Source organism: Furipterus horrens, unplaced genomic scaffold (genome assembly GCF_987537825.1).
Source record: "Furipterus horrens unplaced genomic scaffold, mFurHor1.1.pri manual_scaffold_13, whole genome shotgun sequence".
Taxonomy (NCBI): domain Eukaryota; kingdom Metazoa; phylum Chordata; class Mammalia; order Chiroptera; family Furipteridae; genus Furipterus; species Furipterus horrens.
Window position 1 is genome coordinate 10,539,685 of NW_028327183.1, and position 27,720 is coordinate 10,567,404.

A 27,720-nucleotide genomic window follows, 5' to 3' on the forward strand; every position below is an offset into this window, starting at 1 on the left:
TAGCTCCTATGATTGGTTCTGGAGCTGATGAAATAAATTAATTGTACTCAGTTACATTGGAGCCCAGAGAATAAAAAGCATGGGGTTGTTTCTTTTTCTTTGTATTCCTGTTCAAACAACTAGGCATTCTACACACATGAATTAAGTCCTTCCCATAATCCACTGAGATTACACTAAGGGCACACTTTGCTGTCTGCGGGAAACTTAGGACCCTAATGGCATGAAGTGATTTGTCCAAGGAGATGCGTTTTGTCCTTGGGACATGCTGGAGCTCAGGCTCCTGTTTTCTTCTCATGCCCTTAGCAAAGTAAATTTCACATGTTACATAGAAGCCATCTCTTCAGAGATGGATGAGAATAGGTCCAATCCCTCTACCTCAAAATGCTGGACCTTTGACTATGAGCAGTGTATGCAATCTCTCTATTAGAAGATTCACTGATAGATGGTATTATTTTTTCCATTTGAAAGATAAGGAAACACAGATTCAATGGCTAGCATAGTGTTTGGCACAGCACAGTAGTCATCATTAAGTTCTTACCGGGAGGGGGTTAGTGCTAGCTAATATTATAACAGATTAGGAAAAGAACCACTGCCCTGGCCAGTGTGGCTCAGTTGGTTGGAGCACCATCCTGAAAACCGAAAGGTTGTAAGTTCGATCCCAGGTCAAGGTATGTGCCTGGGTTGCAGGTTTGGTCCCTGTTGGGAGCACATACGGGAAACAATCAATCAACGTTTCTCACATGAATATCTTTCTGTCTCTCTTTGGAATCAAGGGCATATCATCAGGTGAGGATTAAAAAAAAAGGGGGCCACTAAATCACAAATGCCATGCCATGCATTTTGTTTATCAATTTGTTTATCCTTTGCTAATCCTTTAACAAGTAATTCACCTGTTCACTCGACCTCTCTTAACATCCGATAAAGTGGAAAGTATTCCCATTTTACAGATGGGGAAGCTGAGTCAGGTCTGAAGGTATATACACATTAGCTGAATAATTCTAAATAGAGTCAGGCTTTGGCGCCTGGCCTCTGTGACACTACTCAGATAAACATCATATATGCATAGCCTGAACCAGTTCAGGAAGTTCAGGAATCCAATTTTCTACAACTCGCCACAGTTAGCATCTCTGAGTCGTTCTGGGGAAGCAAGGGCGGAAGGGAAGGAAACGCACACGGACTAAGAAGGGGCTGCCATCTGCCAGGCGGAGCGGGAGGACATTTGTGCGCTCCGTCTGGACTACAGATTTTCCTTTTTGAAAACTTCTGCTCTCATTTCCCCACAGAAACCCAACGAAGAGGGAAGGCGGGTGATCATACGCTTCTAGTTGCTCGGGACACCTCATGCAAATGCGGAGAGACTCAGTTTAGGTGGGAAAAGGCATGCCATTCAATTCCTGTAGCATTGGCGACGCGGACGAGGCGCTTCACATATTTCACTTTACTTGGTACTTCAAACATTTGCAGGCAGAAGGAGGATATATTGTCACCTATTTTGCAGGTGTGCATGACAGAGTTTCTGAGAGTTGAGAGTTTTTTGCCCAAAGGAACACGTTAGAGACAAAGGTGGTGAACAAGTCCTTTCAACTTTTACCTAAATCAGAAAACTGGGGACTTATCCAAGAACTCTCTTTCTTTCTTCCTTCTTACCTCCCTTCCTCCCTCTGTTCTTTCCTTCTTTCTTTCCTTCATTTCTTTCTTTCTTTTCTTCTTTCTTTATTTGTCTACCTTCCTTCCTCTTCCCCTCCCTCCCTTTCTCCCATCGTTCCCTTTTGCTCCAAAATCTCTCTTCCTCCCTCCCTTCCTTCCTTCCTTCTTCCCTTCCTTCCTTCTTTTTCTCTCTTTCCCTCTCAATATGATTCCAAAATCTACTGCTTTGGAAAAGCACGCTATTCTTAAGAGACAACAGTTGTCTGATGGTTTTCATTCCTACTTGTTGGCCAGTCAATATATTAAACATATCCCTGCAGCCACCTGCCTCTCATAAAATGTATGCTAAGCCTTTTGCGTGAGTCAACTTTGCAGGAAATGAAATAGAAAGGGACAGACCTCATTTGGGGCTCTGCAATAGAAAGCAATACATTCCATCTTAGGCTCTATACCAAAATGAGGGAGAAAATATCTTTAATATGTGATTCATAGAATTAAAATTCATCAAAGGCAAAAGATTAAAGCCCTGGAGTTTGTTCATCTAACAACATTTACTAAGCATCTACCTAGAAAGTCCCAGGCACACACAAGAAATAATAATAATAAATCCCTTGTCCTCAGCTCACCTTCTGGTGGGGAAGACGGTTTTCTTTAATGTACAAATGCAGAGTTTAAAGATAAATTGTGATAGATACACAGTGACTCCAGATAACACCTGGGTTTTATAGCTCTCAGATCAATGTCCTCTTTTCCACTTTATTTCTGACTTTAAGCTCCACTCAACACATTAGCTGAACGAGTAGACACTGCCCTTCCTCCGGCCTTTTCTCCTGGAATTCTTTTGTTAAATATTTATAATGGTAATATTACTACTCTAAAATGATTTGTCAATGGTAGGAGTACATGCATGCAATGATATTAAAAATAAAATATGTCCATGTTAAAAAATGTTCACAAGCACAAAAAAGCATGCAAAGCACAGTCTCCTTCACAGCACCCACCTTGCTTCTCCAGTTCTTCTTGCCAGAGTCAACTACTAATCAAGTTCTATTTTCCACACTGGTGCATGTACATGTGTCCAAAACAAAGAAATATTCAAAACACACACAAGAACATGCAAGTGCAGATACTCCTTTCATTTTTCTTTGTACACAACTAGACCCTTTTATGAACAATATTCTCTAACTTGTTTTAGAGACCAGACCATAACATATATGGTACTGGCTTATACTTTTTTACAGCTGCATAATATTCCACCAAATGGATGCATCATAACTTATTTAAGAATTCATAATGGAAATCTAAACTCATTACTCCTTTGTGTAAAATCTTCAATGTCTGACCTCACCCTCCAACCCTATCACACCTATAATAAAGTGCAAACCCCAAAGAAAAGCAAGCTACCCTCACAGCTGGGAAGTGAACAGGGATTAAGTCATTCAGGAGAAAGTGCCTCAGTAGCATTACATGTTCTATTTCTATTGAACTGCACCTTGTTTTTATATCGCACTTCATTTCACTCATTTATGCCTTCAACCCTCTCCTCCTGCTTCTAATACTGTCCTTCAGACTAATAAATCTCTCATGGTGTTCAAACTCATTGTAGACTTCTGTTCCCAAGAAGCAGACCCTGACTACGGGTCTCAGGTACAAATTGAGTCATGCATGGCTCCAATGTCTGCACAGCAATCAATACTAACTCCCGTTAGATTGTTTATTACACTATATGGAGATTGTGGATCTCCTTGAGTGTCTCTTCTAGTTAACTATCAATAACAAACACTGTGCCTTACCAATCTCCATATCAATAGGCATAGCACATTATTTGCTTATTACAGCCTAAGAAAAATTCATCAAATGACTAACCAAATGTAAACAATGCCTTATGACTCCAATCCAGTGCTCTCCCCACTACAGCCAAAGCTGCTAATCATATATGCATAAACATATTCCAAAGAGATCTGGCTACTTACAATAAGAACACATGGCTAATGGTAAAATGAACCTATGCTAGAGACAGATTCAAGCCCTGGGATGCGAAGTGTGGTCCCCAGACCTGCACTGTCACATTATGTGGGCGCTCTTACCCCCCACGTCAGAGGTATGGAATCAGAGACGGAAGGCAGGGCCCGCCACCTGACTAGCAAGCCCTCCGTGGGATTCTGGTGGCCACTGTGCGTGCAGAATGACCATGTTAGCCTGTTTCCCAATTCTTTTGCCTCCTCTCTTCTCCTGAGATCAACATCGCTCCACACGATGGAACCGCCCTCTGGGCAAAGCAGCAGAGTATCCCCAGACTTGCTCTTATTTCTGCCCACAGTCTTACGGAAGTTCTCTTTGTCCCCCACCAAGCTGACCTGCTGCAGGCAGATCTGTCGGGAGGAGGCGAACTCTAGGTCCAAGGGAGATTCAGAAACATGAACCAAGTGTCAAAGGAGGCAATTACTTGTGCAAACTCATGCGAGCGCTCCTGTTTCTAGTCACCGCGTTCACAGGAGAAGTTTCATTTAAGAGGGACCAGGCCAAGTACACATCCAGAGAAAACATTCTTCTCTGAAAGACACAGGAAGCTCTTCTTGTGGGAAATGATTATGAACCTACCTACAGCTCTACGAAAGAAGGAAAGGAACACAAAACAAGGAAACTCTATAAAAGAAATTTTCAAAGAGGTTATAGAAAGCAACTTCTGTTTCCCCACAAAAGATGATCTAATTCTAAGAACAAAGATGGGCAGGTGCAGGGAGCAGAAGTGTTTGATGTTCCTTTAACCTTCCCCATGTCTCTGGCTTCGTTCAGATAAATTGAAACAGAACAGCTTCTTCTAGGCAGACGGAGCACTACCATGTTTAATCCCATGTTTTCTCATTCTTGTGCGATCCAAATTAACAGATGTGTTAAGAAGAAAGAGGGAGGAAAGAAATGCTTTCAGCCTCACCAGCTTTCCTCTCACGTGCCCGACTTGGTCGATACAATCCAGCCACACTTAGTCCTCTCATCCACTGACCCTCCAAAACAAATTCATAACATCTTCAGATGGCTTATACTGATCCTAATCCTACGTGAAAGTTTCCTGTGTTCCTTAATCATGCTGAAAAGACAGTCCAGCCAGGCAGCTTTAAAGACATATGTCTCCTTCGCCTGGAGACAACGAAAAATAAACCTAATCCATCCTTGCAGATAAATTCATCAAAACTCAAGACCTGGGGAAATGTTTACTAGTGTGTCCTCTGTTTCTTAGTAGAAGGGACCTGACAGATCATTCAACCCAATCCCTGGAAGCAGAGATAAAAATAACAGCGTCAGGGCTGATGTTGGATCCAGGATGAGAGAATTGGGCCTTCTAATTGAAAAGCACAATTCTCCGCCATGGCAGGGAGGGGCCAGCACTACACGTGGGGGACACCTGGGCCCCTGTCAGGGAAGGACTGCACTTAAAGGCACTTGGCAACCTTTACCAGGTGAAGCAAAGGCATGCTCTAACATTTCCCCTTCTTAAAAGACCATTAGCACATTCCCGGGAGACAGAACAGCACATCAAAGAATGTTTATCTATAATAGGTTTTACTTGGGAAAACAGGAAGTCATATAATATTAACATATTTCCTAAAGCTGTAGCAGCTTTCATTCTAAAATCCAAAATTATCCCATAAACTAGGACTTAGATAAGGTGATCGCCAAGAAGTAGGGACATTTTTAACTTCAACCTATGGTATGGTAGCAATTTAGCTTATAAAGTAATTTTCAAAAGACAAATTGGATTGTATAATGTCAATGAGGATTGTTTATTAGATCCCCAATGAGGCTAAAATGCAAACAATGCTGAGCATTAGGTACTTTAATCCCCACTTTGTTTTCTTTAATATATGAGGTTAATATTATTCAAATATTTTATGACCATAGAGTTTTAATTATTTTTGAATAGTCTCCATCTGATTTTCTAGTGTCTTTGTTCTCAAGATCTAGATTTCCCAAGAACAGTTCATAATTCTAATGTTAAACCAAAACTCCACCTCTCCACCAATCTAGAGTCACCTAGAGTCTACTTTTCTGATTATCAGGGATTCCCTCTCATTCCACAATCCTGACTTATGGAGTACTGTCCGGGGTAAAAATTAAGACATCCCATTGGAATGAGAACACAATGTATAAATATACTTTGAGGCCCTACCTGTATCATGTAGCATATGCCATCAAATAACTCATCAGGTACCAATATACTGGTTATTTACCTGGGCATTTAAGGTCTGTGCACTGACTGTTATATCCCAATATTTTCTCTTGCTCCTACTGTGTTTTTTCTTCCAACACAGAAGAGTTGTCAAGTGATTGTAGACCTCCTTAGAATGGAACCCCAAAGAATAATTATAGAAGGAATAATGTAGATACAAAATCACCAACTGATGCTAACACTATTGGATGAAGGTCTGATTGAGGCATAAAATGTTCACACAGTATCTGCCCAGAAATTACTTATTGATTGCTAAGGGGAAAATGGTAGCTTTACAGTGGAAAGAATCAGCAGGAACATCTTAACCAAGTGAGCAAAGTCTGTATCATCAGCATTGAGACAAACTGATATGACACATTTCATGATATGATACACAGAAAAGAACACAGCATCACTTCTACAGGGTTTTCATCCAAAACTGCATAACATGTACTCAAAGGAAATATCAGAGGCATAAACTGAAGATAAGGCTACAGAATAACTGACCTATAATCTTCAAAATATAAATTTCAAAAATGAATGAAAATTTAAAATTCCTCCAGATCAAAGGAAACTAAAAAGATACACCAACTAAACACAGTATGCCCACTTGACCTGAACCGAGAAATACAAACATCTATAAAGATCATTGTGGTGAGAACTGAGAGAATGTTATATGGTTACAGATAGGATAATAATATTGTGCTAATGTTGCGTGTCTTAATTATGCTAATTATCCTGTGGTCAGAAAATATATTGAAGTATTTTGAGGTAACAGACAAAATGTCCCCAACTTGCTCCCAAATGATTCAGGAAAAAATATATAATATGTATAAGTAGACAGCAAACTAAAAAACAAATGGATCAAAATGTAAACAACTGGTGAATATGAAGAGATCCTTGTATTGTTCTTCTAACTATTATGTAATGTTAAAATTATATCACAATAAAATGTAGCCTTCTATGTCCAATAATAACTGAAGCTTTTCATCAAATCTCTATAAGGTGTCATCTTCCTCATTTGACAGATGGGTAAACTAAGGGATCAAAGAGATCTAGTTATTTGCAATAAAAACACCTGGCTAATTGGTGGCTATGATGATTAACTCTATGTATTCACTTGACTGGGCTAACAAATACCCAAATAAATGATAAAATGTTATTTTCGGGCGTGTCCGTGAAAGTACTTCCGGAAAAGAACAGCGCTTGAATTAGATAGAGCCTGAACAAAGCAGATGGACCTCCCCACCAATGCGGGTGGGCCCCCTCCAGTCCACTGAGGACTGGGATAGAACAGAAAGGTGAGGGATGGGTAAATTTGCTTTCTTTTGTGTTGGGACACCCAGTTTCGGCCCTTGAACATGGGCACTCCTGGTTCTTGGGCCTTAGGACCCAAATTGAGCCTTATCCCATTGACTCCCTTGGTTCCCAGGCCTTCAGGCTTGGACTGGAATTGTACCACTGGCTTTCCCGGGCCTTCAGCTTATAGACAGCAGACCAGGGGACTTCCCAGCCTCTATAATCACATGCACCGATCCCTCACAATAAATCTCTTCTCATGCATCTCTATAGATCTCAACAGTTCTGCTTCTCTGGATTGCCCTAACTCAATGGCAGAATCAGGATTTTAATCCAGAACTATAGTATAAATCTAAGACTTCCCAACCAACCATGCTGTCTTCAGCCAGGCCCCCTTGTCCCTAGACAGAGAGCGAGTTGGCACGGACGCCCTTGGAGTCCTTCCTTGCTTCTGCTTCTGAGCTGTGCCTAAGCGCTCATCTTGGAAATAAATGAATCCTGCCCATCATCCGTTTGGCATTACTGAGAATGCTGAGCTATCCCACCTTAGCTCATGTCAGAGTACATCCGGGATGGGTAATAGCATTGCCATACACAAAGAAGCTGCCTGTCATCTGGAAAAGATTTTCAACTCTCTGCTTCCTCCAGTTACCTACTTGACTTTAGGAACAAAACTGATTTCTGGTTTCAAAGACTGTTGTCTCTAAGACCAGATCTATTATTCTACTGATTCATTGTGCCAAAAAGTTAATGAGACCAATAAAGGAAGGGAAAAAAGATTTGGTTTTAAGAAATCAGGAGGATAAATATTATATGGAAGCTAAACCTAAGACACTGGGGCATGACAAAGCAGATAAATTCAGTTTAGTACAAGTCTCATTAGCAAACAGAACCAATGCACAGCCTTAGACGGATGAAAATCTTAATGATTCATGGTGCCTTTACATGATCAGATTATTAACAATAATCAGAAGAGTAAGAAAAATAAAAAGGTAGCTACCATGTACTGAGTGCCTAATGTAGAAAACATCCTGTGTGAGGTAGTTCTCTTAGGTTCTCTCATTTAATGTGAAATGTTAAATGACCAAATATTTTACAGATGAAAAAAACTGAGCTCAGAGAGGTTACACTAACTTTTCGTGGTCATGTGAATCTGGGCCTGAAACACAGCTTCACCACAATTTGGCTAGGTTGTCACGTTTTCTGGAAACTGGAGGTTTTAAAATGGAGGATGGGGATCTGGAGGTAGAAACCCTGTAGAAGGATAATGAAAATCATGGAAGTGACAGGCTACTTGTAAACAGGCAGCATGATGAATGAAATGGAGCTTTGGAGCTGGAGAGAGAAAAGTCAGAGATCAGCAGAGTGAGATGTCTCTCCACTACATTGGAACATTCACCTAACCTCTTGGAGTGTATCAGGCAGTGGAGACTCTAACATCTAAACCTGAGGTTTAGTATGAGAATTAAATGAGATGATGTATATAAAGCATCACGTAGTGATTACGATTTTCAAGGACTCTGGAAAGGGTAATATAACATTGTACGTGTTTCTGATATTCCTGATATTGTGCACACGAAGATACTCTAAGGACATGAGTTAAATGTTCCTTCAGAAAAAAAGAGTCATAATGACTCTCTCATCTTAGAAGCGCATGGCTGGAAACAGCTCATGCTCCACCTCTTCAGGTTTTCAAAATGTGAGAGAAATCCAGAGGAAAAGAGAACATGCATTTATTTAGCACCCACTAGTGCTATATTAAGTGGTTTTCTAAGTTCTAACAAAAATGATACACAGTTAAGTCAACTAAGAAACATTTACCACATACCCACAATCTGCCACAAAAAAAAAAAAAAAAAAAAAAAAAAAAAAAAAAAAAAACAGAAGAGGTGGCAGCAGATACCATGGCACAGAAAAGAAATCAAGCTGTGGGCTGACATCTGAGTTTGGGACCCTTTCTCATTTCTCTGGGTTCCATTTCTCACGTGGTTGCCAAGAAAGTTAGCGTATTTTTTTTTCTCATGCAATATTTGTAGACACAAACTCCAGAGTGTTTTTCAGTAGCAGTAGTAGTCATTCTAGTAGTGACTGTCATACCAATTTTTTGCTGGTGAATGACAATTATTATTTTTATTAGCATTAGTATAGTTAACAATTATGGGGCACTACTATGCCCTATTCTAAGCACTATGTCCTATCAACTCATGTAATTTAATGTTTTCAAGGAGCCTGAAAGGTTAAATGACTCCTCCAAGGTCACACAATGGTCACTGCAGTTCGCTGAGGCTAGGGAAAGATTTTGGATTCATCAACATCAGCAATGATGAAACTCAGAAATTCTACATGCAGGGAGACATGTCCAGTTCTGAAAGGTAGGAAAATGATTTGGATCAAATAGCGTTGGAATACCAAATGTGACCACCTGCAAGGAGAAGATTTACTCAGGCAATTGCCCAGTCCCAACCCTATGCTTAATTAAAGTATACTTGGAGCTTATCAAATAACAACACATTCTGGATGGAATTTTCTCTTCATCTTGTTGACTTGGAATTTGTGAGTTAGCATGGAGAGATGAGTATCAACACTTCTGAGGATAATTTAAACCGTGGAATTCAGTTAAATCCATGATGACAGGAACAAAATATTGCGTGTGTGTGTGCGGTTGTGTGCTACTAACAAAATATAGTTTGTGAGGTTGTGTGTGACTATCAACCTGCTGCAAGGATTTCTTTTCAGAAAGTTACCCCATGGAGACAAATAGCCTGAGGTACATACACAAACTATACATTCTGCTTTTGACTGCAGGCTTAACTTGTCAGCGATAATGATTTACATAGTGATCCTCTCTCTTCCTGCCTGGAAAGTGCACTAGCTTCAAGCTATGTGTTCTGTTAAGAGTCATGAGGAGAGAAATCTTCCCTATTTCAAGCTGGGTTTATTGTCAGTTCTTTTCCAGGGGTGATATGAAATCTGGATAATGCAGGTGAACTGGAAGAGACATTGCTGCTGAGAAGATGAGTGGGTATTATTTTTTAAAAATAGATAAATTTATTTTAAAGAGTGAATACCACTTCATTCCTTTGCAGTGAATGTTTGTGTAATCCAGAGTCCTTGATCATCTCCGAGAAGGCCATGGAATGGTATGTCCTCAATAAATACTGCTGAATAAACACATTCATCTACTGTTATCCAATAATCTGTCAGCACTCCGGAGTAACAAGTTAATCAATTGTATTGATTTTGAAAGAAAAAAGTGAAAAAAATCCATGGAATATCATATTAGTTTCTGAATTCTCCTGTGTGTGTATTTCATAAGATGATATACTTGTGAATACTTTACCCATGAACTTCAACTTTTTTTATGAGCGACTATACATTAGGAAAGTTTAGGGGCAAAATTTAATGGCAAATACAGTGTATTGATGTTTGAGATCTGATTCAGCAACTTTCAGCTGGCTGACCTTCAGCAAATCACACAGTCTCATTAAATTTGTTTATGTCTATAAATTGAAATATATTACAGTGTGTACTTCATATGGATTTTGTAAGCATTAAATAAGATAAGCCATGGTATTCATCCAAGCGCTTGCATGAAAGTGTTCAAAATGTTGGCCATTAGTTTTATTATTAACAGCAATCACATTTCCTGGGTTTCTTAACAGGCGTCTACAGACTAGAAATACCTGTGAAACAGTCTAGACTTCTTGTAAAACACCTCATTTTCCTAAAAACAAAAGTCAATGCAAATTTTAGGTGAATGGATAATACAGTTTGTCTTAGAGAATAAATTTAACCCTCATGGTATCTAAAAATAATTTATCAGAAATGCGCAGCACAATAATTACCCATTAGGAGGAAAGTTAATTGTTTGGGTGGAAATAGAGTTTGTGTGGATGGGCTGTAAAAATGCTTAACTAATTATGCGGCCAAAGTTTCATTCCATTTAATATGTGTAAAATGTGCCAATGAATTAGCTTCTACTTCAACAGCTACTTCAAATTATAGAATTGTTTTAACCTGTTCATGAATTTGAAGATCAAACATTTTCAAAATTTTCACAAAAGAAAACAGCAAGTGAATAGCACTAAGTTACTACAATGTAATAGCTTTTCTCAAGCATGTTTTAATAATATTCCTTTTATGCAAACTCCTTACCTGGTGTTACAGATTTAATATTTAATTGCAATTCATATGACGATGGTGGTGAGCCTATATTTGTATGCCAAGAACACTTTGTCATGCCTGACTGTACTTTTTTTTTTTTTTCAGGGAATCCATTTTTACTCCTACCCAGCTTAAAAGAAAGTAGTCCTTCTAACTGGTATCCCTCTCAGGACGGCCAGGGCCAGGTTGAAACTCAACACCAAAGGGAAAAATCTGTATTCAGCATAGTAATGCTTTGTTTTCAGGGGAGAGAGAATGAAAACTCAACCCCTTATTTGATGAGTTAGAAAGCCTTTCTGCCCTGGCTGGTGTGGCTCAGTGGGTTGAGCACTGGCTTGCCAACCAAAGGGTCACCAGTTTGATTCCTAGTCAGGGCACATGCCTGAGTTGTGGATCAGTTCCCCAGCTGGGGGCATGCGAGAGGCAACCACACATAGATGTTTTTCTCTCTCTCTTTCTCCCTCCCTTCCCTTTTCTCTAAAAATAAATATATAAAATCTTTAAAAAGAAAAAGAAAAGTTTTCCTCACGCTGACACCTTTAGCAAATCTAAAAGACACGTTAGATCCTTGTGGAGCGTGCTGACTAGCAGGACCAGAGGAGTGCGCATTTGCAAAGACCCTTCGAAGTCTCCAGTTCCAAAGTAGGCACCCTTTCTTCATCCGCCTCAAAGTTCTCTCGGGAGAGAGGCACCTCAGATGCAGACTTCTCCTTCCCCACCACACCTCAGGGAGCAGCTCCCGCACTGCGGATTCCCTTTGTAAATGCAACAGAGCTTCTCCACCCAGTTGTAGGATGAAAGCGTCTCTCGGGACTTTGCTGTCCCAAGTGACAGAGCAGTGCTCTGCCTTCTGCCACCCAGATCCAAGATTGGTAAAGGTTCCTAAAGAAAGACTTAGCTGCAAGGGCCCGCCTCCCACTTCCATGAAGGAATTCTCCAGCATTCTTGCATTTGGGGTGTCTTGACCTGGGTGATGCATCACCCAGAACTGGGGGTGCTAGGCTGTCTCAAGGGACACAATCTTGGGGAACACAATGCTAGGAGCTCACAAGGAAGTGGTGCTTTTGAAAGCCTCATTCAGTGACACCTTCTGGGAGGATGTCTGTTACTAACCCAATTCTCAGTCTGCATTTGCCATTTTAAGTAGGAGGGCAGTGCAGTCCCTGGATTTCAGGGACCATGTAAACCACATGACTGCATGGTACACTTCACAGATAACCTCACCAGGCCTTTCCTACCTCACGGCTGTGCCACTGGGGAGACTCATGAGTCCAAGTCTTAAGGGGCCTGCTGTGCAGGGCAACCTGGAACTGTGGTGAGCTCAGCAGACGTCCTCATGAAGAGGAGTCACCACAGAGGGCAACTCTATCTTCTGTGACATTGAGTGGCTCACAGAAGACTTTGGGCAGGCAGTGCAGTCAGTTGAGAAAACACTGAAGAAGGAATCCCAGAGCCTGGTTTCCAGTGTGGGTCCTGAACTCACCTCAGCTCTCCTACTTAGTTTTCTGGGGGACTGGGTTGATCCAGAGAAATATTTGAAATAGCAAATTGTATTGTATAAAAGTAAGACATTTCCCTCTTCCAAAAGAACATACCCTTGTGCAAAGAACATAAGAAAGAACCATGTAAATAAGAGAGGAGGGAGGAAGAAGCAGAGGCTTGGAACTGAGCTCCTTCTGCCTTCCAGTCCCTGTTCCCCACTGTACTGGCCATGCTGGGACCGTGACAAAGTTTTTCTGAACCTGAGTTGCTTTACCTGTTAAGGGGACATAAGGATGATGTTCAGAGTCTTATCTCACAGTTCAGGTAGAGGCTAAACCAGATTTTTTATATCCTGAAAAGCACTAGGGATTTAAGAAGTGTTAGTTCCTTCAGTGCTACCTGTACATACTCTCCAACTTCCACGTAGCCAGCTCTTTCTTAAGCCAGTAAAGTATATATGCATTCAAATGTATCTGTAGAGTATTAAAATAGAAAACAACCTCAGCCTTCTCTATGGCCACTTTAGATTATTTAAAATTATTTGCATCGATTAAATTTTTATACTAGAAATATAAAATCTACAATAAAAACAGGCTTTTCCCCCTAATGCTTCAAAAGCCTACTCCATAATTTTAGAGGGTTTGAGAAGACATTAACTGTCCAAGGGCTTACCCATAATCCTCTGCTACTTCCCTACCGTGGTTTACTAAGCAAATCTAGTGTCATGATACATAAGTATGAACTGTGTGATGATTTCATTTAAAGACCCATTATTAAATTATTACACTCCATATCTGATATGAAGTAAAATGTTCACGATCTAGTTTCTAGCACCAATTGCAAGAGAAGGAAATAAATTTAAAAGCCAAACTGCGTCTCTGGAAAAAAAGTTAGAGGGAAGAAAGAGCATCATGTTGGTTCCCTCCAATGGTCCTGCCTTCCTGCTCTGGCCCTGCCAGCCACAGCTGTTCAGCAAAGGCCATGTGTCAGAACCAGAGACACCCCTTCTCAGAAAATGCAGACCTGTGTCATCAGGAATGCCACAAAAGTCTGCAGGAGCTCATCCATCCAGGGGCTAAAACGATTAGCTTGGGCTTAGTGAAAATTTCTCAGTGGACCCCAAAGCTACTCCATCTGGTTTCCTTCTGTTTGCCTTTTCTCTCTTCATTGTCTATCTCTTTCCCACGCCCCACCCCCACCATTGCTTCTAAGTCTTTGTGTGCTTTTTAAATTCTGTGCTCCTATGGAAGTTTATCACTTTCTATGTTTTCTGCATCAAGGCTCCTTTCTTATGTTGTACCATTGGTAACAGGGCTTTCTCTCTGTAATTCGGGATTTCTGTCTTACTCTTTATGTTGCTCGACCCTGTCATTCATGTCTCTTTGACCCAGTCTCACCAGCTCATTCTGTTCTTGTGTATTTGTGCACTTGGGGTGGGCATGACTCCATGTTTATTATTTGGTCTCTTGGCTTCTTTCTGCTTGTTTTCTCTAACTTGTCGTATGGAAGAAAAGCTTGGAACATTGAGCTGCATTCCCCAAGGACTAGTTGGGATGTGGACTATGGCTTCAGTTATTAAAAACTAAAAAACAAACAAACAAAAAATAACAACTAAGACCTTTACAGTATGAGTCTAATGACAGGAAAAGCAGAGGAGACCAGAGAAACAGTGGCCATGATCAATAGGACCAGCCATTGCAAATGGATAATGATTTCAGAAAACACCTCACGAGACTGGTTATAAATGTTCCTGCAAAGGCAGGGACATAATCAGAGGGTGAGTTCTGTCAAAACAACACTGCTCTAAGAGAGAAATAACAGGCCACATGCACATGCACACAAGAGTAAGACAAAAGGCCAACTGCAATGAGAAATTCATTTCTACTTTCAGGTTCCCAGAAGCACATTGAAAAAAATAAAATAAAATAAAAGCAAAGAAAACTCCACTATAAATAACCCTGCCACATTCCAAATAAAGCCTATGAGTGGCTAGGGAGTCGAACTTGCTTTGATGAGTTCCAGGGTCTAGTCATTTGTAATAGTCATGTTTGCTTCTTCACCAAATTGCTTGTCCTCAAAGAACGTGTTCCAAGAACGGGGGTGGGGTGGGGTTATTCTCTGTGGCCAAAGTGCACCCGTAGCAAAGGACATAGCCAGTGCTGTTCTGAGAAAGGTCACCATGATAAGCGCTAGGAAGGAAGAGATGGAAGAGAGAAGGACACACATCCATTTGGCAAAAGACTCTTGGAGGTGGGACAGGCACCAGGGAAGTCCCTGCAGAGAGCTGAGTAAATGGTAGAGGCTCCCACTCCGGAGCCTCAGGGATATTGTCCACCAGCTCAGTTTCTAAGTATCCTAGGAACTGGTACTAAATTGTCGGCAGCCGTCCGTCTCGAGAGACGATGGTGTAGCTTCTTAAGAGTCTATCTGCACCGCCGAGAATGGCTGTGCAGTCCGACTCGGGAGTGACACGGTATCTGTCTCCTCCCGTGTTGAATCGACATCTTGCGATGACGCTGGAGTGTCCTCTCCAGTGAAGCTGAAGCTGCAGAGCCTGGGCAGGGTGATATGGAGGGTCTGCTGTTGCCCATGCATCAGACCCCCCCTCTCTTCGCAGCTGAAGGATCCAAGGGAAAGACGGAGTCAATACAGCTTGGCTTCAGGTGCGCCGCAGGAGTTGCCGGTGTTGACTACAACGTCAAACCGCCTTAGGGACTCCGGCTCCGGATTTTCTGTCGGGGTTTACTCCCTTAGCCTTTCCCCTGAAGAGGTATGCCTCAAGGCAGTGGAGGTTTTTTGGAGTCAGAGTTTTCCTTCTCTGATGTGCCCTGACTGGAAGATCGAACCAGCGACACTTAGCTCGCAGGCCGACGCTCAATCCACTGAGCCAAACCAGCCAGGGGCATCATTTAAAGTATATACTGTAAAATGAGAAAGCAAAGAAGACAGATACTGTGCAGCCCCTGTATTTGAAGAATAGTCCACAAATAATCACTTTGTCCATGGGTCTGGCCTTGCTCAGACCCGGACTGTGAAAGTTTCATCTCCCTGAAAGGAAATAAAAGAGTCGCCACATGCATAAGTCTCACGGACACTATTCTTCTCTCAGAGGATTTATATCCACCTCTGACTGTGACGAGCAATGCACATAAAGATGCATGCAAGAAAACCGTTGTAGTAGCTTTGCAGTGAGATAGACAGCTGCATCTACTCCAATCTCTCTAAACCATTTATGTTGCAGTCATGAGACCATACCCTGGTTTACTTCAAAGAGTCTTACTTTTCTTACCTGCAAGCTGGGGTAGCATCCCAGCTCAATGAGAACCACCCACATAGGGTTCACAGGAGGTAATGAATGGGTTGCCATGGCTACTGGAATAAGCTCTGGGATCCCCATGCCCAGGGTTGACTCCTGGCTTTATCATTTATTCACTATTTGTCTAACCTGTAATTTTTAAGGCAAATAACTCTACCCTTCAGTGGCTCTCTCCCGATCTGGCAATGATCAGAGGACTGCTTTGAGACCTGAACAAGCACACTTTACAAAGTGTTTATCGTAAACACTTAATAGATATTCTCAGTTTATTTTGGTTACTTAAGACCTCCTTCCTCCTCTCCCACCACTTAAATGTCCCTGGACAGTGTCATCAATTTCATGATCTTCACTTTATATTCATGGCAATAAATATCTATGCAAAGCAGGTAGGTGTTTAGGATTAGAGAGAAACAGAAAGATACATCTACTGTTCTATTCCCTGTTGTTCCTCTAATATTCCTCAGCCCTTTGATCAAGCTCATTTGGATTCCCCTATTTACTCCTGTAGAAGCCCAGTGACATTTGATATTCTGCAAATTTCAGAGCATATCTGCCCTGTTGTGGTAAATAAATGCAGAGGATAAAAAAGAAGAAGAAAAAAGGAGAAGGAGAGGGAGATGAAGAAAGAGAAGAAGTAGAAGGAGAGTGAGAGGGAGAGAAGAGGAAGAGGAAGAGGAAGAAGAAGGACAAGAAGAAGAAGAAGAAGAAAAAGAAGAAGAAGAAGAAGAAGAAGAAGGAAGAAGAAGAAGAAGAAGAAGAAGAAGAAGAAGAAGAAGAAGAAGAAGAAGAAGAAGAAGAAGAGGAGGAGGAGGAGGAGGAGGAGGAGGAGGAGGAGGAGGAGGAGGAGGAGGAGGAGGAGGAGGAGGAGGAGGAGGAGGAAGAAGAAGAAGAAGAAGAAGAAGAAGAAGAAGAAGAAGAAGAAGAAGAAGAAGAAGAAGAAGAAGAAGGAGAAGAAAGAAGAAGAAGAAAGAAGAAGAAGAAGAAGCTGCTCATGAATCTGAGCAGGGAATGGTTCCTGTTAACTAATCGAGCTTGCGGGACCCATAGGCCTCCACCATCACCTGCAGGCAGAAAGGAGTCCCATCTGCAAATTGATGTCATAGCCTATGATGTCCTGCGTCTACCACATGGGGTTCAAATGAGATAAGCAGCAGCTTCTACCAAAAACCTTGCCCGGGGCTCTTCCAGACACCAGGCCCCAAGACCTTTTTCTTCGAGTGGTATTCAAAATTCACTCAGCCTGGATACGAAGAGCAAAAAACGCAATTCAAGCTCTCCTGGAACTGAAGAGTGATAGCTGGACTTCTTTAAAAATATAAGTTTTTATTTTAATGCTTTAACGTGCACAAGCCTTACCTGGAGATATTGCTAAAGACGCAGCTTCTGATTCAGTAAGTCGGGGACACAGGTAGTGGATGAAATTCTGCATCCCTAACCAGCTGTCAGGTGCTGCTGCTGCCGGCCTGCAGAGCCTCACTTTGAATAATAAAAACACAGTGTATTTTCCTTCTCATCCCAGAAACAACACCTAAATGTTCTGAAATGTGAGGCGAGGAAGCCAGTGCCGATGAGGAAACACATCAAATCTTAACTGAATATTCAGATCTTTGAATGTTAACAAGACTGTCTTCGCTGTATTTCAGAACACATGGAGACTCAGCTAGAAACAAGAGGATACTGGACCAAATTATGCCCCAGTGTGTGGGGGTGGGGGGTGCAGGCATGTATAGGGGCAAACTGAACTACAATGGAACTCGTACGTGTAGATAAAGATGCCGAAATGTTAAAGAAACTACTGTTTAAAATACGTGCATAGCCAAGTCAATGCTGTAAAACTTTTTTTATCTTTCTTAATAACATAATTCCATGAAGAACTTTCCGTTTATTGAAAGGTTACAAACAACATGCAGTCTGCCTAGTTTCCAAATACAGTTTCCCCTGTCAATGCCAAAAGTAAAATCTTCATTTCCGGTTACCCTGTGGGCGCGCCAATGACAGTGAGAATGCTCACTGCGCCCTGAGCGGTACAGCGAGGCTGCGGCTCTGTTTTCGCCCTCTTCACGGTCGCATCGAAACGGTTACATTTCTAGTACTTTCACTTATTAGTTGATGAGACTGGCCTTTAAAAAAATAAAGATTCTATTTACTGAGTTTTACGTTAAATAATGGTCCCCACAAATTTGCTATGAATAGATGGGATTGATTTTAAGAAAATGGAACAATATAACATTGTCTTTTTTTTCTCTATTTTAATATGTTTTGTAATGTAATAATGGCATAGCCTAGAAAATAAAATGCAAAAAAAAATTATAAAAAAAAATTGCCTGATAATCCAATCAAACATATTGGAAAAAACAGTTTTAATATATTGGTATATTTTCTTATAAGTTCCCCCTTATCGATTTGTGGTAGAGTTATTAATACAAATCAATATCAGGAATTAGTTCCTTATTTTGTTTTTAATGTATATTAACTAAATATAATTTATTCATTAGATATAATCATGCATTTGGGTTTTTGTAATGATCTTATGTTATTTTTCAATTGGGGATATTTTTACACCAAAGACAGTATGTAATGGTTATGGATATAATAAGGATTCTGCTTATATTAATTTTAAAGTCAATAGTATTGGCAATATGTATGTGGGGGATAAGAAAAAATTGAAGAATAGTGAAAATTATTGAATATGGATGATCTTGGTGATGGGTACATAGGGTTTCATTAATTTTGTAAATGTTTGAAAATACAGTAGTCCCTCTCCATATCGCGGTTCACTTATTGCGGCCTCACTGTATCGCGGGATTTAAAAAAATATTATACTTAATTATTTATCGCGGATGTTTTGCTATTCGTGGGATTTTGTAGTACTATACAGTAAGTATGAAAATAATAAGGTTCTTACTTCGCAGATTTTCACCTATCGTGGGGGCATCTAGGACGTAATACCCGCGATAAGTGAGGGATCACTGTATACATATTTTTCATGCATACATACAGATCTTAATGATATGTGCCAGGTACTCTGTTCGTATCACACTCACATTTTAAAATTATATTCTATACACATTTTATATCTTCCTTCTGATATTTATTCTGTTGAAATCATGTTGCCAGATTATAAATCGTAATAAGTTTAATAATTCACACTATTCTGTCATGTGACCATACAATGAAATTCTTTCAGGTTGTCCAACATTTGTTTGCCCAATTCTTCCCTGTGAGCTTTGGCTAAAAATTTGTGATAGGAATAAATTCTCTTCTTTTGTTTTCCTACAGACTACCTTATTGCCATGGCTTCATAAAATAAGGTTACATAATCACCCATACACATATGTCTACCATCATTTTGCTTCAAGTTGGAAAAAAATATGCCGCAATGAGAGGACCCTAAGAGAACTGGCAAAAAATGCAGGACTCCTCTTCTGAGAAGTCTGAATGAAGTTAGTGTTCAGGGCACCTACAGAGATAAGCACAGGTTATCAACACTCCCCTCTGGTCCCACCTAAGGAATGAGATGAACAGGCTGAGGGTCTGGGCTACAGAAAGACCTGCTTACAAGACAGCTTGGGATGTACTCAGGTAGAAACTCAGCTAATAGACTTCACGTGTGCATTTGTGTGTGCGTGTGTTTAGGGTTTCTGCTGACTTACAAGACTAATATCATTCCCTTTATTTATATCAGCATTAAAAGATTTCCTACAGCTCTGGATGCCTGCTGTCTTTAAGCCAGGACATTGGGCAAGTGGCAGACAAACCTAGTTGTTGGGACAGATTGAGACACACGATGCTGACTTGCATTCCTGCCAAATTATTGGTGCACAGGGCTCTGTCTGAGTAGGCAGAAGCTTCACGAAACCGACAGTGAATTGCTCTCGCAAGGCCGAAGATACAATTTGGCGGTAGCTGCGTAGCCCAGTGCTCTTAACATGCAAACAGTCAGCAAAAATAATGGCATGTCAAGTGCAATTTTCTTACCGGCCACTGACGCCGTAAACTGTAATATAGTGTAATTATTTGGCATCCCATGTCCTTCATTCTAAGCACCACCCAAATGATTTCCCAGTTACAGGGAAGAGGGGAGGTTAGAAGGTCAAATTTAAAGAGAGAAAATGAGTCAGTGCCTTGGAGGGAGAGAATTATAAATAGATGTGGCAGCACTATCCAGAGAGTTATATCCAAATAAGGAACTATTCACAAGCCCAGGTAGGAGAGAAGAAGGGGAGAAAGGGAGCAGAGGAATTTATGTAAGAGAGAGCATTTATAACAGATCTCTGACCACCTGGACAGTAAACCAGCTTTTCCCAAAATAAAGCAATTGGAAGAACAGAGGATCACACAACCACAGAACAAGTGTTAAAGGAACTTGGGCCAAAAATTGATAGATGTTACACACATTTTTAACATTACTTGTCTTCCCCATTCCAATGGGATGTGTGTCTTAAATCTAATTCTGAAATTCACTATATAATTATTCAATACAAGTAAAGATGTGTGGCCAAGAGAAGCCATGTGACTTTCTCTTTTTGGCTAGTTTACAGCAGAGAAAAAGGAAAGAAGCCTGATCTCCAGGAGAGTCTTGCCTACCTTTCCACTGTGACTCAAAGGATTCCCACCCTAGTTTTTCGTCCTCCAGTTACCCTGACCCTGTCTTGGCTGCTCAAATAGCCTCTCGCACATGCAATTTCCTCTGTGGGGAATTTCTCTTTTTTCCTTCCTACATACTGGTTCACCTGGTTATGGCTGCTCAGCTCACAGGTTATTAGCTCAGGGAAGATTTCATCGCTGCATAGAATAGGAGAGCTTCTATAGAACCATATTCCTTCACTTCAGAGTACTTATCTCTGTGTTAATGTGATATTTGTTCCTGTGATTATTTTTTTAATGTCTGTCTTCCCCTAGTAGCACATTAGTTCCATGACAGAGGGCATGCATTTGTTGGCTCAGCCCTGAGAATCCATAGGTAAAAACCCTTAGCAAATAGTAGGTACTCAATAAATATTTGTGGAATGACCTGGTGGATCATCTTCCTGACTCCCAGAGAAGGGCTCTCATGATGGCCTCAAGCTGTCCTTATTGAAGAGTCCATGCCTATTTTATCACAATGACACTATTTTTGATTTCAGCTGCAAGACGTATAAAAACCACCATGGGTTTTCTCTCTCTCTCAGCTGAGACCAGAACAAATAAGCATACAGGGTAAAGGGTTTGATGCATCACCTTGTTCTCTGCCCATACCAGCAGAGAAAGCCAATGCTGGAGGTTCTGGGCAATGTGGGATGCTAAGTACTTACGTGTTTATAAATAGGCTCTGAACCAACATGTTCCACAGAGAACTGGAGGCAGGAACGAAGCCTATTTGGCTGGTATTTGTTTTACAAAAATTTCGGAAAGAAGACTGTTGGTGTACTTTGAGCCATAAACACGACCATAAGTTTGCAGATGGATTTGAAGATAATGGAGTTCCCAGTCTGCACTGCACCTTGCCACAGGTAAAGAGGACAGTCCCCATAGAAGGGAGCCTTCAGCCTCGGTACAGAGTTGTTTCAGTAGGTCAACTTGCCCACTGTCCCTTCCTCAAGGGAAGGCTTTTAAATCCAATAGATAGAAACAATGTTTAAACCACCCAGCTGGTCTATAAAATATCGTCCTGAAGGAGAGAGTGTGAAAGCAGTACATTGGTCTCTTTATTGAAAAATGCTGTTTGTATTAAATCTGATGGCGTTTATATTACTTTGGTAAATTCCTCCATTGCTTAGGTAGATTATTAATTCATTTATTCACGCACAATATTTACTGAGCACTTCCTCTATGCAGGCAGTATTCTACGTCCTGGGGATATATAGTCAAGAAGAAAGGAGACAAAAAAACGTCTTTCTCTAAAGAATTCACATTCTCGTAAAATCACAAACGAGATAAAGAATAGAGAATGTAAGATAATGGTCATCAGGAAGAACTACAAATAAAGCATAGTCAGAGGACATAGAATGCGGAAGACGGGACAGTTATATTTCAGACAGAATCGGACAGAAGAGGCTTCTTGACAAATACAGCTTTCAACTTCAACTTCATTTTAATTCCACAGGAAATATACAAGGCCCTTGCTTCTGACTCAAGGGCCCCTCAGTAGTCCTACCCTATCCTCATGACACTGCATAACCCTCTCTGTCCAGCTGGGACACATAACTTCCAACTCCACCCCAGCCCCACCTCTCCAGGCTAAGTGAGAGTCACACTCCAGGACACACCTAAAAGTCACCTTCACCTTAAGTAACTAGGGCTAACTGAAATGGCTTTGCTCATTCAGTGATGGAATTTTCAGTTTGTGCACCACTCTAACTACACACACACTACACACACACACACACACACACACACGTGTGTAATTAATACAAGCATGGCTACAATTATCTGCAGGCACTATGCATACATTATTTTATTTACTCTCATATACTCTTATGGATCTTTCCTGGATAACCCTTAAAGAGCTAGTAACTTTCCCAAGATTAACACCCAGAAAATGGCGAAGCCAATACAGAAATCTCCACAGAGCACATCTCTAAGGCTTTGCTCTTTCTCTGCATGCAGCTGCCTACCAATGCAGTAAAAACACAAAATGAAAGATGCAAGGGTGCATATGAAGAGTCAATCACTCAAAAACAGCTTTGCTCTTGAGCTTGAACTTGGCCTGCCAGGCCCAAGGCCCTCACCATTGAGAACCACAGGAGGGCGTTTTAAAGAGCAGGTATGTTCAAAAGCAATGAATGCTTCTCAGCCAGTTCCTGGGCAGAAGCCCAGTGATGCAGTGGTTTAGAATCAGTTGCGGAAGAGTGTGCACAGAGATAAAATGCTGGAAAGCACCAGTGGGCACCCTGATACGATCATCCCCACACCCAGCCTGCCTCGTAATCAAGAAGCAGTCACCTGAAATGCATTCTTGGCTTCACTACAACCCAAGATCCTTAAAAGCTAAACTGTAGTATTTCAGGAGCACTTTTCTTTAAGGGGGAATAAGTATGATTGGAAATATTTGTGAAAAAGTTCTTCAGAAAATAAGTTTAACTCTGATTTAGCAATTGTTTGGGAATTGGCCATGGTAGGGTGCAGGGAAAGAGTTAATTCATTGCCCTGGCTGGGTGGCTCAGTTGGTTGGAGCATCGTCCCATACTCCAAAAGGTCAAGGGTTCAATTCGAAGTCAGGGCACATATCTGGGTTCCAGGTTCGATCCCTAGCTGGGAGCATATAAGAAGCAACTGATCAATGTTTCTCTCTTACATCAATATTTCTTTCCCTCTCTTTCTCTCCATCCCTCCTTTCCCCCTCTTTAAAATCAATAAATATATCCTCAGGTGAAGATTCAAAAATAATAAAAAAGTGAAAAGAGCTAATTCATAAAAAGTCATCAAGATGCAGGAGCATTTTGGCTACTTCAAAGTCTTGGGGGTTCATTAGCAACATTGCTGCCATTCAAAGACGCATAAATTTCTTCAGTATTACTAAGTCACAAGAGAGGCTGAATGCCTCTATTACTTCATTCAAAGAATGGAGGTGAATTTAGTCATCAGAGTCTATGAATCCAAAACAAAACCCATTAATTCCTTTTGTTATTCAGATAAAAGGGAAAAGTTCTCCAGGGCATAGCATGCTTGTTTATTTATGTCATACAAAATACTATCAGTGTAATGATGTACCTCCATAAAGAGTTAACTGACTAATAGAAACAGGGAGAAGATGTCTATCGATTATGCATGTTGTATGGACAACAGGGTGGGGACTGGCTGTGGGAGAGGGGGGAGAGGGGGTGGGGCAGGGGAGAACAATGGGGGAAAGATGGGGCAACTTTAGTAGAACAACAATACAAGAAAATGGGGAAAAAAAGAAATTATCCAGTATTTCACATGGTATGAAATGAGTTGCCTTTCAGCTGGCTGAAGAAGTTATGAATAACCAGAAAGTGAGAATTTAAGGGCTCTACCTTCAATGCTCAGTAACTCTTAAGTGCAAATTATAGTTTCAACACGTGCAAGCTAATGACCGAGGTACAATAGGACGTGGTGGGTAAAATTATGGTCTTGGTAATCTCTAACCAGATCCAAACTTGGATCATTTACTAGCTATATGATCTTAGTTTGCATTATGAATCCATCCAAGTCTCAGTTCCAGCACTTACCAAAAAACTGACACCGGTCAAGAAGTCTGTATTCAGAATTATTCACATTTAGAAACATGTCAAAATATAAAAACTATACAGGAAATAACACCATCAGCAGGGTTTGGGGAAGCACCCTGTAATCAAACACATTAACATTTCTGCTGGGAAATACATGAATGGTCACACTAATGGGATGCATTGTGACTATAAATAGCTACAAGTCAGTTCTGCTACTTGAGTTTGTATCAAGCACACACAAAATAACCCTTCAGATATTTTTGTCGTTGGGACTTATGAAATAAAGGTACACATATACACATAGAAAGAGAGGGAAGAAACTATTGTTAGAATAGAATTACACCCACAAAGTGCTTTTATAACAGTACTCAACACTATTACAGAAAACACCCAATATTGGCCAAAATGTGAGATCCTTGAAGGCAGGAATCATTGCTTTATTCATTGATATGCTCCCATGTGCCTAAAAGAGCATTGGACACATAGAAATGGTTCAATAAATATTATTTGAATGATTTATGCCTCCTCACTCAGGTCTCCTTTGTCCGAGAAGAACTGTGTGAAATGAGAAAACAATCCTCAGAGAGACTCAGTTTGCTTTGCAAGGTAGAAGCAGAAAAGCAATCAGAAGTTCCCAGTAAAACACAAAGAGTTAAGTCTTAAAGATCAACATTTATTTCTCTTTCTATTTTTTTTTTTTAAATCACTGCAATTAGCAAATGAGTAATATTGGCATGATTCATTTCTGAATGTGACTTCTCAGGAAAATCAGCCATTGGCAGGCTCATCATTGGAATTCTACCTACGAAGTTGGTGTGTGTCAAAATGAACAGAAGCTCATGAACAGTTCTGAGGAATAAACATGCATAGTCTTCAGTAACCCACAGTGTGACTTCGGGAAGCAGGCAATGCTTATCTAGACAAGAAACACTGATCTAACATGCCAACAACAACAAAACAAATGTAAATCCAATCTAGCACACACACTCACATACACCAGTATATTACCATTTAGATCCTCTAGATTGGATTCCATCTGACAGTGAACGAACTAGGTTCCTATTGCCAACTTTGCAGTACAAAGCACTGTTAAGCATCCATGCAGGAAATTTCCCTTTCTTAATCCCAGGTTAATGAGTGACACACAAACTAACAAACAGAACGAGAAAAAAACCTCTACCTGAAATTAGAGAAACGTCGCCTCAAAATGAAAGAAAATAACATTTTAAAAATCAAGGTGGTATAAATTCAAACTGGGGAAAAAGGCATACCTCTCCAAGTACCGTAAGGGACAGATGTCTTGTATGCAATGAGACAGAAAATCTTATTTGTGTGTCTATTACACAACTGTTATTGTATCTCCGGTGGCGTGGAAGGTGTGGGGGAGATGAGCTTTCTCCCCAGAAGAACAGTCTGTCTGCATTTAGAATGGTTACCATGAGATTATTCATATTCCTAAAGAAAGCAATAGGTAAACTAACTAACCATCTGGCCCAAAGCACTTGCAGTTAAGTGTGCAGCAGCCGTGACAAGTCTGATGTTAAGATCTAAAGACAAGGAACAGATCCTGAAATGGGGATCTCCAAAACGAAGCTTACCCGGCCAACAAGAATCGGTTCAGGTCCAGAAAACTCTTCCAGCACAAACATTTGATTCCAAACCCAGCCTCTTTTGGAGCGGTTCAAAATCCGCTGTTCTTCGCTCAGCCTGTTCAGTTCCAAACGAGATCCACTCATTAAAACTTGAGACTGATTCAGCGGAGCCGCGTAAATGCAAGGGGGAAGAGTAATCCATAATATCATTAATGGAGTCCAGAGATCCGAGAGCATTTGGGCGAGCCGTTCTGGCATGGTCCCACCGGTTAAGCAAATCACCACGGAAATGAGACAATTACTTGTTTTGCCTCCGGTCTGCAGCCATCCAATTCATCACGCGGGGCTGAGCATTTACTTACAGGTCTGCCACGTGTTCACAAGACAGGACACAGACATCATCTACACAGCGTCTCTAAGACCAGGATCCATTGGCTTGCCTTTTCATTGAAATTTCCTGCAGGGGGTGGGGGAGGAGGAAAAAGAGAAAAGTCCACTGAAACAGGTTTTAAAACAAAATCACTGCTTTTCAAAATCAGGTAAATGAGCAACAACAGACATTTCCTAAAACTGGAGTTGAGAAAGTCGATCTGAGGAATCAGAGCAAGTAGGCTAATAGGGCCTTTTATTTTTTTAAGCTTTATTTAGAGTTTAGTGTTAATATTTTATGTATGTTACTTATCGAAAATTACTTTGAGTACAGTAATAGAAATTGGCTTTTCCCTCTCTCCCTCCCTCCCTCCTCCTTCCCTTCCTTCCTTGCTTCCTTCCTTCCTTCTCTCCATCTCTTCCACTCGCTTTTCTTACATTCTTCTTTATTTCTCATGCAAGGTGGGATGGGTGCTAATGAAGCCCCCTCGTATTCTTGCAGAGGTTTCATGCCCCCTTCTGTTGTCTTCCTTCTTCTCTGCCTTTCCCTCTCTCTTTCTTTACCAGTTTAAAGAAGGTTCCTAGTTCACTTTATGCTGAACAATGTGAGGAAACTAGCCTTTAATGTTTTTTTTAAATTTATGAATGAAAATGGGAAGGGAAATTTCCCCAATTTTTACAGTCTTAGCTGCCACAACCCATCAGAAGGGAGTGTCCAGTTCAGGGTGCAGAATGCAGTTCTCCACCAGGATGCTGGTAATGACTGAATAAAATTAGAATGCTCCCGGAGAGAAATTCTGTAATGTCCAGTGTGTATGCTATAATCAGGACAGTGTCAGGACTCCCATTCTAAATGTACAGTTGAACTGGAGATTTAAATTGCGAAAAGCTCCTTTGGGAGCAGAATATGGGTAAAAATACAATTTTCAATCGAAGAGATTCAGAAGGAGATGCGCAAAAAAATATCCCCATTATCTCAGGCGTCAAATACATTTTTTGCTTACCTTCAGCATGGCAAAACATGTTTCCTCCCTCTCAAAAAAAATTCCTTTTTAAAGAATAATGTACACTGCAGGCCCCAGAAAAAAAGTCTTACTGAATTAAATTAAATGGCAAAATAATTTCTCAAGATGTCACTGGCAACAGTTTGGCTCGGGGAATTCATAATGGGGTAGGAAGCCGTCACCTGTAGCTTCCTGGCTCTGTTTGGTCTTCGTGTGGGAAAGCAAGAAAGTCACTGGCCTCAGCGGGGCCGGTCCGTGGGCTGAGAGCCCCAGCCTCAGGGGGCAGCCCCAGTTCCTGCTGTCATTGCAGGCGGTACCGGACCTGCTTGTCGCCTTTTGCCTGGACTCAGCTCGATCTCTAGGACTCTGCTCCCTACAAGTGGCTCCACTCCAAGGGGCGAATACAGGAGCCCTTGCAAGCAGCAGCTTTTTGGGTAACTGATGAGAAGCTTTCCCTAGGGAACCAAGT

General features: G+C 41.0%; 1 protein-coding gene across 1 annotated transcript in view; it reads right to left on the bottom strand.

The window, feature by feature from the left end:
* The window catches only part of CDH8 (cadherin 8), a 334,718-nt gene that overhangs the window by 293,719 nt on the left and 13,279 nt on the right, over positions 1-27,720 (bottom strand). The window contains exon 2 of the mRNA XM_090261396.1: positions 25,885-26,335. Within this exon, the coding sequence (XP_090117522.1) occupies positions 25,885-26,136 (252 nt within the window). The 5' untranslated portion in view covers positions 26,137-26,335. The remainder of the gene's footprint in view (positions 1-25,884; positions 26,336-27,720) is intronic.